This window comes from Sprattus sprattus, assembly GCF_963457725.1.
Source record: "Sprattus sprattus genome assembly, chromosome: 2".
In the NCBI taxonomy this organism is placed as follows: domain Eukaryota; kingdom Metazoa; phylum Chordata; class Actinopteri; order Clupeiformes; family Clupeidae; genus Sprattus; species Sprattus sprattus.
Genome location: NC_137921.1, coordinates 875604 through 889603, shown reverse-complemented (window position 1 = coordinate 889603; position 14000 = coordinate 875604). Strand labels below are relative to the sequence as shown.

Below are 14000 nucleotides of genomic sequence, written 5' to 3'. Positions count from 1 at the left end.
GGTTACTGCGCAGGGCGAAGCCGTCCCCGTCGCTGTCGTAGTCCTCCCAGGACAGGTCGGGCACGTGCGACACACACTTGGCCTTGTGTGTGTCGTTGGGCGTGCCCACGGGCAGCGTCACCACGGTGGTGTGGTGGCGGGTCTTGTGGTGCCGCCCCTTCGCCAGGCTCTTGGGGATGAGCTGTGTGGCGCCCAGCTTCTTTGCCACCTTACTCGTGGTGCTTAGAACCGCCCGCCTGCCCATGCCGCCCCCACCGTCCTGACAGTCCTCCGCCGACCCAGCGCGAGGAGGTGTGTGTGTGTCCGGCTGCAGGTCAGCGCGAGGGGGTGTGTGTGTGTGTGAGTCCAGCTGAGGTTCAGCGCGAGGGGGTGTGTGTGTGTCCAGCTCCAGGTCAGAGCGAGGGTGTGTGTGTGTGTCCAGCGGCAGGTCAGCGTGAGGGTGTGTGTGTGTGTGTGTGTGTGTGGGTGAGTCCAGCTGAGGTTCAGAGATGTAGAGTTCCTCCAGCGGTATGGGGTCTTTGTCCCCTCCGGAACCGTCAGAGAGTCTGTTGGACATGGCTCAGTTCTGCTAGAGTCCGGCCTGAGGTTCAGTACTGGGTTCCACTATATAGTCCACTCAAGCCCAACGAGAGATCTCTCCAGGTTCTGATGAGGGTTCTTCTCTGGATCTGCTCTGCATGAACTCTGAACCCGACCTGGATCTACGAGGGCAAGGTTCTCCTGAGCACGATCCTGTTTGCCTGTCTGAGTTCTCTGGTGTATGATCCCTGTACTACTGGTTCTGGTGTGGAAGTATTCTGGAGCTTCCCTGGGTCCTGCTGTCCTGTCCTATTCTATAGTATCCTGTACTGTCCGGTCCGGTCCGGTCCGGTCCTTTCCTTCCCTGTCCTGCCCGGTTCAGGTGCTTCCTGCTCCTCGACCCCCAGGCCCGTGGAGAAGCTCGGCTGGGCCAGGCTGGTTCTTGTGGCCTAGGCTAGAGCAGTGACCTGGTTCTACTGGAGAGGGATGAGCTGCGCTGGTGTCTCTACTGCAGTGGGATGCTCCACGCTGCGCTGCTTGTGCTCCAGGCTAGAGGGGGCAGCTCTGCAGCTCTGCAGGCTCTGCGTGTTGAGACAGATATGTGGAGGAAAGGGCAGGCCTATCCCACACAGCACAGACCACCGCAAACATCCACCATCCACAACAGCAGGACAGCACTAGCAACGGATCTCTAGTAACAACAACCTGGGGGCAAACAACAGAATCCTTTTCCGTCAATACTTCGCTAAATGTGTTTTATTTTATAGCCTTTTAATCAAGGAAGCACGTTAATGATCAACTAGGTATCAAGGACTTTCCAAAACGCCTACATATAAAGTTAATCAAAGTCACCAACGCCTGGGTTCCAAGGAAGACTGTGAACCTCAGCGTATGACTCAGACTCAGAGACGTTCACATGTTCTCATTAAAACAGGCAGCAGTCTGATTACACTGGCTCGCGGGCTCGGTAATATCCCGCTTAATCTGGTATATCTTCACCGCTCGAGCAGGTTGACGTTTACACTTAACAAACACTCCTCAATGCACAATAATATTGTTAATAAATATATTGAAAATAATCACTCGGACTTAAACGTCAAGGAATTCACTGGTTAAGGTAGCCCTTATTTAAATGGCAATGGTCAGTGGGTAATGTCTGCTCGACTGTAAGAAAATCTAAACCATGAAACAGTTACTCAAAACGTCAGCTTTGAAACGACATGCCTACGATGTGTGAGGACCTGTAACGGTTTTATCAGGGTGTAAAGTATGTTTCCAGGTAGGTTGTTTATGTATTTCATATTTTCCTAGAGGGCAAAATCATGCTGTGCAGTCAGTGTCCGAACTAGGACCGATACGCTAACTGTACGTGTCTGATGGCAGGGTAGCAACATTCCCACGGGCTTGGACTAATCACAAGGAAGACTGTCGCAATGAAAAGTAGTCGAAAAGAAAACTCGGAACACTTACCCAATGGCGATAACATAGTCGCAATGTTTTCAATGTAGTTGTGTCCTGCAAGAGTTCGTCTCTTTTGTCAAACTAAATGTGAGTAGGCTATTTCTCAACTTCCTCCCCCGACTCAACGCCCGAAATCCCAAATCTATGCGAGTTTACGTCACGACAGGTAAGCGACTCCTCAGGTACACCTATTCCTGGCCAGTAGAGTCAGTGCCTACAACTACGAATCTACAAAGCACGATAAAAGACTAAATGTTCATTTATGATCACGAAACAATGGCCTTTTCTTCATGGATATGTCACAAAGTATGTAGGCTACAACTGAGAGCGCTTTTGAAGAATTTAGGCAGCGGCAGAACTTCTTGGGACTGCCGATTAGCAATACTTTGCGGCGTTACGGCGTCTGTTTTGGAAAACGTTCAGAGAGAGTTAGAGACTGAATTATTGGTTCAGAACACTTGCTTGGGACAAATATAATTTGAAATACATGTCAGTTTTGTGGACTTCACAAGAAACACATTTATTTAAAAAAGTTTCGGTGTCTTTGGGACAGAACACACTCGCAAAGACATTTTTGTGGACTTAGTGGGTAATGTGTTATGAAACAGCGCGCTCTGCTGCTGAAATAACGTACTACAATACAAAGTCAAGTGTGTTTATTATTGCATGTACCAAATTGCGACTTGACAAGCAACATTCATCTACGCAGTACAATACTAATAAAATATGAGTCAGGTTAATTAATCATGAAATATAAAAATTTGAGTCCGGTTAGGGTTGAGTTAGGGTTAGGTTAATAATCATGAAATATAGAATATGAGTGTGGTTAATAAATCATGAAATATAAAATATGAGTCTGGTTAATAAATCATGAAATATAAAATATGAGTCTGGTAAATAAATATATTATATGATGTTTGTATATATATTATGCACATTTACCAAATGCATGCTGTGTACAACACTTGGTCTTTCCATTTCCCTTCTGCCACACAACCCTCCCCCTCCCCCCTTCCTATCTCCTCCCGACCAACCTCAGTCAGATGGGTCGGGTCCCTCCTTATGTGCCGTGGTTCTGCTTAAGGTTTCTTCCTGACTAACAGGGAGTTTTTTGCTTGCCCCTGTTGCCATTGTGCTTGCACTAATTGGGGTCCAGGCTCTGTGAAGCGCCTTGAGACAATTGTATTGTTCTGGTGCTATACAAATATAATATAATTGAATTGAATTCACAGAAGAAGGTCAGGACAGGCTGCTAGAACACTCTTCAGATTTTTTTATTTTTTTTTAAAGGAAGTAGCAAAATAGTGGAGGTTTGTTTGTATGGCTAGTGGGGAAGACACAGGTGTTGATCATCGGTTTTGACTTGGCTTCAAACAAACCTCCACTATTTTGCTACTTCCTTTAAGAAAATCTTCATTCATTTTCACTAAACCTTAACATTTTTATAGGCGTTACCAGTGTATAACATAAGCTTTTAACCATGTAATTTTTCACTTTAAGATTGTCAAGTCAAAACCGATGAGCAGTAGTCCAGCGGACCGCCAGGGGCCGCCAGTGATCCACTGGCCTTTGCTATGAGCTGAGAATACACATTTGAGCCGTATTCTCTATTTAGGCCTAATTAAAAATCCAATTTTCTCAGGTCTGTTACATTCTGACCGTTATTATAGATAGTTTAATAGTTTGGCTATTTCAAACGTAAATACAAATGTTCCGTTTAAGGCAGCCACTGTATTTTTTTTGTGAAATTCAGAGAATAGCTCCTCACGGTTGTCGGGTTTTCTGTTAATTTGATATATCTATAAAGCTGCAAATTGAAAGTACATTTGGCGGGCAATGCAACCCAGCAACCAATCAAGTCAGCTTTGCACACGCGCTTGTTTTGATTATGATCTCCCTTTCGGTTTCATCTCGCAGCAACGTTGCCTGCACAATCTAACACCTTAAAATAGATGAAAATATAAAGCAAACAAAAGACATGTTGTGCATTTTGGGTAAGTCTTCCTTTAACTTCTGATATTCACTACATTTAGCCTGCACTGCTGACTGTACTCGGAGACGTTGCCAGAGACGGTGCCTGAATCCGGAATTTGTCCCCGGAAGTGCAGGGTAGCCTACGATTATGTTGAAAAAAATGCATTCGACTAGACTAAAGACTGTCGCGTACTGTGTGTCGTAAACTTTAAAATAGGTTAACATTTGTATTTCGAAACAACACTTCTGCGCTCTGCAGTGTATCTACTGGCTGCAGATTGGGGCTTTACCAAGGCGGTGTTGACAGCAGAATCCCAGGTGACACTACCATGCAGGGCACATTCTGTACAGGGAGTGCAGTATCGAAAAATCAGCTGGTACAAGGTTTGTATCCTTCATATCAAGCTAATAAAGATGGTCTGTATTTGTTATGATTAGGTATTGGTTTAAGCACAGTGCTTATGCCGATAGCAGCCTAAACGCCAATTAAACATTTAGAATATGCAACAGGTTGCCTGACTAAGCAAGTTATCTCTTCAGAAGGTGTTTAAAGAACTCTGACTTTTATGTATCTTGGATAACATTACTCAGATAAACAATTTGTTAAACTAGCTAAACTAGTTCCTTATTTAATTATACAATTACACAGTGAACGTGAACATTAGATGAACACGATGAACATAACCTAGTCAACCAACTGAATTGAAGGAAATGGTTAACTAATTTGTTAAACCGAAGCCAGTGCTCTGAAATCCGCCGCAAAAGTTTGGGCAAAGGCAAATTCCGGACTGAAATAAAACGGAAGGATGAGTTTCGCAAACACAACGGAGAAAGGAGTTCCTGTTGACAAGCATAGACGCACACAGAGCTAGTCGAAAAGAGGCGTCAACATCCCGAAAACAACAAATCAATGTTTTTGACGGTTTGGTCTCAGTTTTCGGTGGAATATACCATGGAGATGGGCCTAGCAGTCTAGGACATAGACATGTATAGATAGACACCGCCTCCACTGCTTCAGCCCGTTGCCTCGGCGAAACGCGTCGCCGCCATTTTGGGAAAGGTGCTCTCTGCCGTCAGAGGTCTGTCAGACGTGTCAAACAAGCGCAAGTTGCCAGGAGCTGCGGTTTTTCTGGATAAAAATCACGATAACCTTTTACATTTCGCAACCAATTTCATGGAGTATTCAAAGGTTTATGCTCTACGTGAAGTGTGTGAAAAAGATTTGCCTCTACGTTACTTTGAATCTCGCTAGTCAAATCGCCAGTCATACATGTGCATGGGTCTATGATAAACGCTCACTTTTCTTTCAAAACTCGTGCATTTTGAAAATACTGAGAAGATCTATAAACTATCGAAATAGTGCTTCTTTAGTTACTAGTAGTGACCATCATTAAGAGAAAGAGCATACATCAAATAGTGAGAAACTGGCAGTCAGTGTGTTTTTCATAGTTTAATTCCTTTTCAAGTATGTGCATTAAGAAACCTTGAACAGTGCAATTGGCAATACACAGTTATTTCACAATTATATATTGTGTCAATTGCACTGCATAGATCTGAAAATGTTAAGAGCATGATTGTATATTATGTCAAATTGTACAAATGTACATATATATATATATATATATATTTATAATATGAATATATACTTATACTTAAAATATATTATATTGTATCACATATTATATATATCATATGTTATTCCATTGCACATTATACTGAGTCATTATATTATATTGTATTATATATATGCTATGTTATTTATATTACAGTTCAACTATTGAGATGTGTAGGCTATGTATATATTGAGATGTGTATATTTTTACTGCTATAGAAATATATAGATTTTTTTTTGTAGCCTAATGTTGATTTGTGAAATAACTGTGTATTGCCAATTGCACTGTTCAAGGTTTCTTAATGCACATACTTGAAAAGGAACTATTAAACTATGAAAAACACACTGACTGCCAGTTTCTCACTATTTGATGTATGCTCTTTCTCTTAATGATGGTCAATACGTAGTAACTAAAGAAGCACTATTTCGATAGTTTATAGATCTTCTCAGTATTTTCAAAATGCACGAGCGTTTATTATAGACCCATGCACATGTATGACTGGCGATTTGACTAGCGAGATTCAAAGTAACGTAGAGGCAAATCTTTTTCACACACTTCACGTAGAGCATAAACCCTTGAATACTCCATGAAATTGGTTGCGAAATGTAAAAGGTTATCGTGATTTTTATCCAGATAAACCGCAGCTCCTGGCAACTTGCGCTAGTTTGACACGTCTGACAGACCTCTGACGGCCTAGAGCACCTTTCCCAAAATGGCGGCGACGCGTTTCACCGAGAAGCAGTGGAGGCGGTGTCTACCTATACATGTCTATGGTCTAGGAACCCCAGGGTTGAACATAGACATTCCAGAACTCAGGTAGAACATCTTAGGATAGACAAATGTTCAAATGAAGCCGAAAGTGGGGAATGTGTTGCCTATAGGCTTGCCAGATATTCACGCGTTCATTTCTCACTGGGTGTGGTATTCTTTTAGGTGGTTGGGTCTGAGTATCGAGGGCTTGTTAAGAAGAACCTGCATGACAATCAAACAACAATCTACCGAGGCGCTAACCATTCATACGAGGTGGGAAAGGAGTTCTCCCTGCTCCTGCCCAAGACCGCGCTGACGGACTGCGGGACTTACCAGTGCACCCTCTGGCCACCTCTGGGCCATATGATTCAGGAGGGGAAATACGACTACTACCCAGCAGGTCAGTAAAGTGGTCACTACGACTAGTACCCAGCAGGTCAGTGAAGTGGTCACTATGACTACTACCCAGCAGGTCAGTAAAGTGGTCACTATGACTACTACCCAGCAGGTCAGTAAAGTGGTCACTACTACCCAGCAGGTCAGTAAAGTGGTCACTACATGTTACTGGTAGAACAAGGTGCACATAACAAAGACTATGCATGGGCACAACATCCATGACGCTGATGCACATATTATTATTAATATTATTATTATTATTATTATTATTAAGGTCGTCATAACCTTCTGATGAAATGTATACCTGGGCTGTTAGTCCACATATGAGTCACATACCACTGAATGGCGGTAAGCAGGCCGGACTGTGTTCTATTACGTTGTCTGATGTACTAATCCTCTCTCTTCTAATGTCTTCTAATGTCTTCTAATGTTCAGGTTGTGTCAGACCCACTGAGGCGTTACCCATGATTCACCTCCCTGTCGCTCACTCCAGCGGTGATGTCAGAGGGGACCTGGCGTCTTGGGGAGCTCCTGCAGCTGGCGTCATTTTCATCGTTGTCGTCTCTGGAAGTGTGTTCTGTGTCTACCGAAGACAAAAAAACTCAAAATTGACAGACACCATTTGAGGTAATCTGTAACTGTGTTTCACTTTTGGTTTTGATTGTAGATTCAAAAAGTGTAAAACTATTTGGGTACTACTCAGGATATAAAATAAATGTCAATAAAACAGAGGCACTGGATATTGACAGACTTATTTCAAACCAAACAAAATATCACCCGAAGACAAAAAAAAAACTCAGAAAGTGTCAGACATCTGTGAAATCACCTGTGTTTCACCTGTTTCAGTCACCTGTGTTTCACCTGTTTGTCACCTGGGTTTCACCTGTTTCAGTCACCTGTGTTTCACCTGTTTGTCACCTGTGTCCAGATCAGGTGTCTAAAACCCTTCAGGTTGGCGTCTCCTGCTCATCTTCTTATCTTTACTCTCCCTTTCTCTCCTGGTGCTTTCCGCACAAGGGTTCAACTCCATGGGAATGGTTAATGGACTGCATTCATATAGCGCTTTTCTACTCAAAGTGTTTTACTCATCAATGCCTCAGACATCTACCCATTCATACTCCAAAGGTGGAGGCTACTATCTAACTTGCCGAACTGGAACATGCAAATATAAACGAAACAGCCTTGGCAATATCATGAGTGGCACTATTCCTAGAAGAAACCTGGTATTAAAAAGTAAGAGGGCTACTTGTCAAAACTGATTGTATGCATCTAAAAGAAACTTAACGGGTAACAACATAGCATTAAAAGAACAGGGACTAAGGCTGAGTTCCTGAGTGGAGTCAGATTAATTCGCTTCACCAAATCAGTGTCCTTTAATGGGTGTTGTATTTCATAAACAAAACCGAAAGAACAAGCACTCCTTTAATGGGTGCTGTATTTCATAAACAAAACAGAAAGAACACGCAATACTTTAATGGATGTTGTATTTCATAAACAAAACCGAAAGAAAACGCAGCATTAGGAAGGACGTGGCTAAGCCCGAGACAGAAAGCAAATCCAGCCAATCTGCACAGGCCTTCAAGAGCACAGAATGTGAGGTGCAATTTGATTGGCTGTTTGATTTTTTTTTAACCAAAATAAACTTTGCGTACTTGCGTCACTAACGACTTTCTTTAATTACGAATTCTCTTTCGGTTTCATGGTGGTAACATTGCTTGCACAATCTAACTCCTTAAAGTAGATAAAACCATTACACAAACAAAAGACATGTTGAGCATTTTGGGTAAGTCTTCCATTATCTTATGATATGCACTACATTAACCTGTACTGCTTACTGTAGCTTACACTGAGACGATGAAATGTGTATGGTACTGTATTGTGTAGTGTGTCTACTGGCTGCAGATTGGGGCTTGGCCGAGGCGTTGTTGACAGCAGAACCCCGGACGACACTACCATGCATGGCACACTCCGTACAGGGAGTTCAGTATCGCAAAATCACCTGGTAGAATGTTTGTATCCTCAATGCAGTGACTCAAACGGCCGTTAGACGATAGTTATACCAGGAAGTGTGTTTGTGATGTGACTAGTGTTGCCACCTGTCCCGGTTTTTCATGGGCTTTTTCAACATGAACATTCCTGATCATAAAATATTTTTTCCTGCGGTTCCATACACTCTAAATATGCGTTGTATCTCATTATGCTCAATCTCTCTCTCCTGCGCAGACTGCACGGCCACTAGGGGTGTGACGTAGCATAGCCAATCTCGCTCGCGCATTAATTCAACGGATGCTTGCTATCGGAGGGCGTGTGAAAGAGGTTGAATCGCTTACTGCACGTTACTGTAGGTTGTGCTGAATAGAAACAACGTTGACATGGGAGGGGAGACTGAGGACGAGGATGGCACTACTGGAACTGACATGCCAGTTAAAAAGAATATTTTACGTAACACCTGTTTTAATAATGATTGGATGAAAAACGGAAATTACTCCAAATGGCTAATAACCACACCAGGCGATCCACTTTCTGCTACATGTAACCTAAGCTCAGTTAAGATTCTTGTTAAGAATGAAGTTAAAGCTGTTTTGGATGAACATGCTTAAACAAATAACAATCAGAATAGTGTTCAAGTAAACAAGGCAATTTCATTCATGATTACAACATGTTCAGACAAAGTTACTGTTGCCGAATTAACAGCTACTTATCATGGTGTGCGACATGGTTACAGCTACCTGTCAAGTGTCACTGATAGCTGAAGCAAAGGGAAACACACAGTATGCATGGAAGACTAGGTAAGAAAATGATTACATCAAGAAGGCCTATATGACAGATGCATTAAGCGTAAGAGGCTATGTGATGCCAAAGTATGTTAAAGGCAACTCTAATGTCATCCCTCATGTGTTTAGTTGAGAGGTAGAGAAGGCAAGCACAAGCAATGCACACACCACTTTAGAATCTGAGAATGAGAACTATAGTGCGTTCATGTGATTGCTGTTTTCCAGAACTTTCACAGGAGTTGTTTCTTCTTCATGTGATTGCTGGATTTCTCTCGATTCTCTCTAGGACGATTATATCTAGATTCAGAAAAGTTTATAATCGATTTTTTTTGTATTAAAATTAAAAATTTCGTTTTTTTACGCCTCTGTTTTGTGTTGAAATGCAAGCAGCATCAATTATTGCATTGTTCATAGAAAGACATAATTGTGACAAGGAAAAGCTTTTTCTCTAATAAAAAAGATAGAGAAGGTAATCTGTTGATTTTCTTTAATTATCAAACACAAAGTAGGGAATTCTAAAGACTCTTAGGCTGAATCCCATTTCACCCCTTAGCCCTTCGCCTTTCCCCTTCCCCTCCGTTTTGCGCGTTCATGTGGAGGGGTAGGGCTGTCCCAATTCACGTTAAGACAGAGGGGTAGGGGAAGGGGAAGCGCTTTCTACCCCTCCAAACGGAGATTTTCCGAGGGCACACTTCAAACGGAGGGGTGAGACCGATTTCCCCCAATGCATTGCGAACCCGTGATCATTAAAGAAGAAACATCGCGGGAGTCCCTTTAAAAATGTCGGAAACAGCAGGAAAAGCATCACACAAATGAAAGTATTTTCTTTGTAATTCATGGTTTTAAAACTTGTTTGATGAAATGTTGCATTGTGTAAATAACAGCTGCAGGCGCCATGTTTGTTTATGTCTGGTGAGTGACAGCTGTCGCTCTCCGGTAACGTAACAGCTGACGCAGCGTACTGATGACGTACGTAAGTGTTGAAGGGCTATCCCAATTCGTAGGGCTAGAGTTTCAACCCCTTCGACTTCCCCTACGTTATGGCTCTGTTTGAAAAAGCGAGGGCCAAGGGGTAGGGGTGGAGATTAGAATTGGGATTGGGCCTTAGACTCTGGGTAGCAAACTCAGATGTTTTAAAAATCGAGATGCATCGATAATCATTCTTTCTGTTAAGAATTGATAATCGGTAATCGGTTTAGAATCGAATCGCAGACCTCTGAATCGGCATTGAATAGTGATGTTCCAAGAGATTCCCACCCCCACTGTTTTCCAGGACTTGCTTCTTTATGTGATTGCTGTTTTCCAGGTGATGCTGCGGCTCTGCTGCTCCTGACATCAGTCTGTCTGAGTTTCGGTGCGGAGGCCCTGAAGGAGGTGGATGCCCGGTGCCATTCTAACATCAGCCTGCCCTGTGAGGCACGAGCTCAGAGCCAGAACTACCGCTCCCTCACCTGGTACAAGGTAGCAGCTCTCACCTACCGTCTGGTCATCAGGCCTGATTCTGTGTCAGTGTGTCTGGTCATTTGATGTAACTCTGTCAGTGTGACTGGTCATTTGATGTAACTCTGTCAGTGTGACTGGTCATTAGATGGAACTCTGTGTCAGTGTGTCTGGTCATTAGATGTAACTCTGTGTCAGTGTAACTGGTCATTAGATGTAACTCTGTGTCAGTGTGACTGGTCATTAGATGTAACTCTGTGTCAGTGTAACTGGTCATTAGATGTAACTCTGTCAGTGTGACTGGTCATCAGATGTAACTCTGTGTCAGTGTGACTGGTCATTAGATGTAACTCTGTGTCAGTGTGACTGGTCATTAGATGTAACTCTGTCAAAAGCATTACTACACACACACACACACACCCATCATGAAATATGTTCAGATGCTCAGCTTGGGTGCTCTCTATTACTGTTACTTTAGATCAGGGGTGCCCACACTTTTCTGAATGGTGATCTACCTTTTAAGTGTCTGGGTCAGAATGATCTACTAACTACGCACATTATGTGTCTTTTTTAAATTTACAATACCAAAACGAACAGACAGTGTCATACGGGCTATTTCACTTAGGTTTTACACTTAAGTGACAGTTGAATTAATTTAAGATTGAGTTTAATTTCCATACCAACCCTGGAAATAACAACAGTAACATCCACAATAGAGGCTACTAATCAGCATGTGATTTCATACACAGTGTCATTACATTGCCCATACAATTTAGTAGCCTACATTTATAATAAAAAAAATCCACACATTGAAATGTAACTTTTTTTAACACTAGGATTTTCTTTTAACATACATACATAGATAGTGGCATTTGGCCCACAGTACACACTCTCATACTAGAACTCACTGTTCCAACTGAAACTTTTTTTGTAGGCTACTACACAGAGAATCGAGCTACAGCGAAAACGAAAATGCAGCGGTAAAAGGAAAGCAATTGGGCTTGTCTATAGGCTATGAGATCGGGTAGATACATTATGGTTGTTATGGTAATGGTGTAACAAACTTTTTAGCAACCAGCAGACTGGCCTGTCTACACGTCAATCAGCGGGCGCATTATAATATCATTATATGATAGGATGAATTGCTTTTCTGAAAACGCAATTTTTTTTTCCCGTTTAAAAAAAAAATCGTTTTAAAAAACTTTTTTTGCTGAGTTCTGTGAGCTACTCTCATTGGCCCTGCGATCGACCAGTCGATCGCGATCGACGTATTGGGCACCCCTGCTTTAGATGGTCTTAAACAGACACAAACACACACACACACACACATTGAAGAGATGTCTACTGTGTCTGTGTGAGACACCCATGTTTTCAGATTAGAGAGAAACACACACACACACACACACACATTGCCTTTGTGAGACGCCCATGTAAACAGGTTAGAGCACACACACACACACTCACTGACACGCACACAAACTGCCTGTGTAAGATGCCCATGTTAACAGGTTACACACTGCCTGTGTGGGACACCCATGTTAACAGATTAGAGCACACACACACACACACCCTGCCTGCATGAGATGGGCAGCTCAAGCTGCAGCCGCAGGTCATCTAAAGTGGAGCCTAGTGTCTAAGGAGTGTGAGTGTGTGTGTGTGTGTGTGTGTGTGTGTGTGTGCGCGTGTGTGTGCGGTGTGTGTGTGTGTGTATGTGTGTGTGCGTGTGTGTACTGTGTGTGTGTGTGCTGTGTGTGTGTGTGTTTGTGTGTGTATGTGTGTGATGTTCTCTCCTGTGGTTCTATGATGTGTGTGTGAGGTCTTTTTGATGTTCTCTCCCGCGGTTCTATGATGTGTCTGTGTGATGATGTTCTGTGTGTGTGTGTGTCTGTGTGTTATGTTCTCTACTGTGATTCTATGATGTGTGAGGTCTTTGTGATGTTCTATGATGTGTGTGTGTGGTGTTCTCTTCTGTGGTTCTATGAGGTGTGTGTGAGGTCTTTGTGATGTTCTATGATGTGTGTGTGTGGTGTTCTCATCTGTGGTTCTATGATGTGTGTGTGAGGTCTTTGTGATGTTCTCTCCCGAGGTTCTTTAATGTGTGTGTGTGGTGTTCTCTCCTGCCATTCTCCAGTTGTACCCCCGGACGAGTCTCCTGAAGAGTAAGGGGGGTAATATCACCACCTATGATACCCCCCGTGGCGTCTCCCTCGGGGCTCAGGGGGAGCTCATCCTGCCCCGTGTTACCCCCGAAGAAGCGGGCGCCTACGAGTGCCTCCTGAGGGCCGACCTGGGGGGGCAGAACAAGGAGTCATCCATTAACCTCTCTGTTACTGGTGGGTTCAACAGGGTTCTTCTCTCTGATTGGTCCATATAGCAGTGTTCTTCTCTGTGATTGGTCCATACAGCCAACTCTCTCTGTGATTGGTCCATATAGCAGTGTCCCTCTCTGTGATAGGTCCATATAGCAGTGTCCCTCTCTGTGATTGGATCATATAGCAGTGTCCCTCTCTGTGATTGGTTCATATAGCAGCGTCGCTCTCTGTGATTGGTTCATATAGCCAACTCCTGGTCACTATGACTACTACCCAGCAGGTCAGTAGAGTGGTCACTATGACTACTACCCAGCAGGTCAGTAAAGTGGTCACTATGACTACTACCCAGCAGGTCAGTAAAGTGGTCACTATGACTACTACCCAGCAGATCAGTAAAGTGGTCACTATGACTACTACCCAGCAGGTCAGTAAAGTGGTCACTATGACTACTACCCAGCAGGTCAGTAAAGTGGTCACTATGACTACTACCCAGCAGATCAGTAAAGTGGTCACTATGACTACTACCCAGCAGGTCAGTAAAGTGGTCACTATGACTACTACCCAGCAGGTCAGTAAAGTGGTCACTATGACTTCTACCCAGCAGGTCAGTAAAGTGGTCACTATGACAACTACCCAGCAGGTCAGTAAAGTGGTCACTATGACTACTACCCAGCAGGTCAGTAAAGTGGTCACTATGACTACTACCCAGCAGGTCAGTAAAGTGTGGTCACTATGACTACTACCCAGCAGGTCAGTATAGT

The 14000-nt window shown here is 43.3% G+C and overlaps 3 protein-coding genes across 3 annotated transcripts in view; 2 read left to right on the top strand and 1 right to left on the bottom strand.

The window, feature by feature from the left end:
* Positions 1–244, bottom strand: part of arhgef16 (Rho guanine nucleotide exchange factor (GEF) 16) — a gene marked incomplete at both ends in the record, with an annotated part of 16486 nt that extends 16242 nt beyond the window's left edge. Inside the window, one exon of the mRNA XM_080833032.1 lies at positions 1–244. This exon is cut by the window's left edge and continues 143 nt beyond it. Coding sequence (XP_080689158.1) covers positions 1–244 — 244 coding nt within the window.
* Positions 245–3890: 3646 nt separating this feature from the next.
* LOC308360851 (uncharacterized protein) lies at positions 3891–7339 on the top strand (the record flags this gene model as incomplete). Its single annotated transcript, XM_080833026.1, has 4 exons — positions 3891–3974; positions 4214–4338; positions 6501–6717; positions 7149–7339. Exons 1-4 carry the CDS (start codon positions 3959–3961, stop codon positions 7337–7339), a joined length of 549 nt encoding a protein of 182 aa, XP_080689152.1. The 5' UTR covers positions 3891–3958.
* Positions 7340–8402: 1063 nt separating this feature from the next.
* On the top strand, positions 8403–13301 carry LOC308360849 (uncharacterized protein; the record flags this gene model as incomplete). The annotated part of the gene is made up of 3 exons (XM_080833023.1): positions 8403–8496; positions 10794–10948; positions 13059–13301. The coding sequence occupies exons 1-3, from the start codon at positions 8481–8483 to the stop codon at positions 13299–13301; spliced, it is 414 nt and encodes a 137-aa protein (XP_080689149.1). The 5' UTR covers positions 8403–8480.
* Positions 13302–14000: the final 699 nt, after the last annotated feature.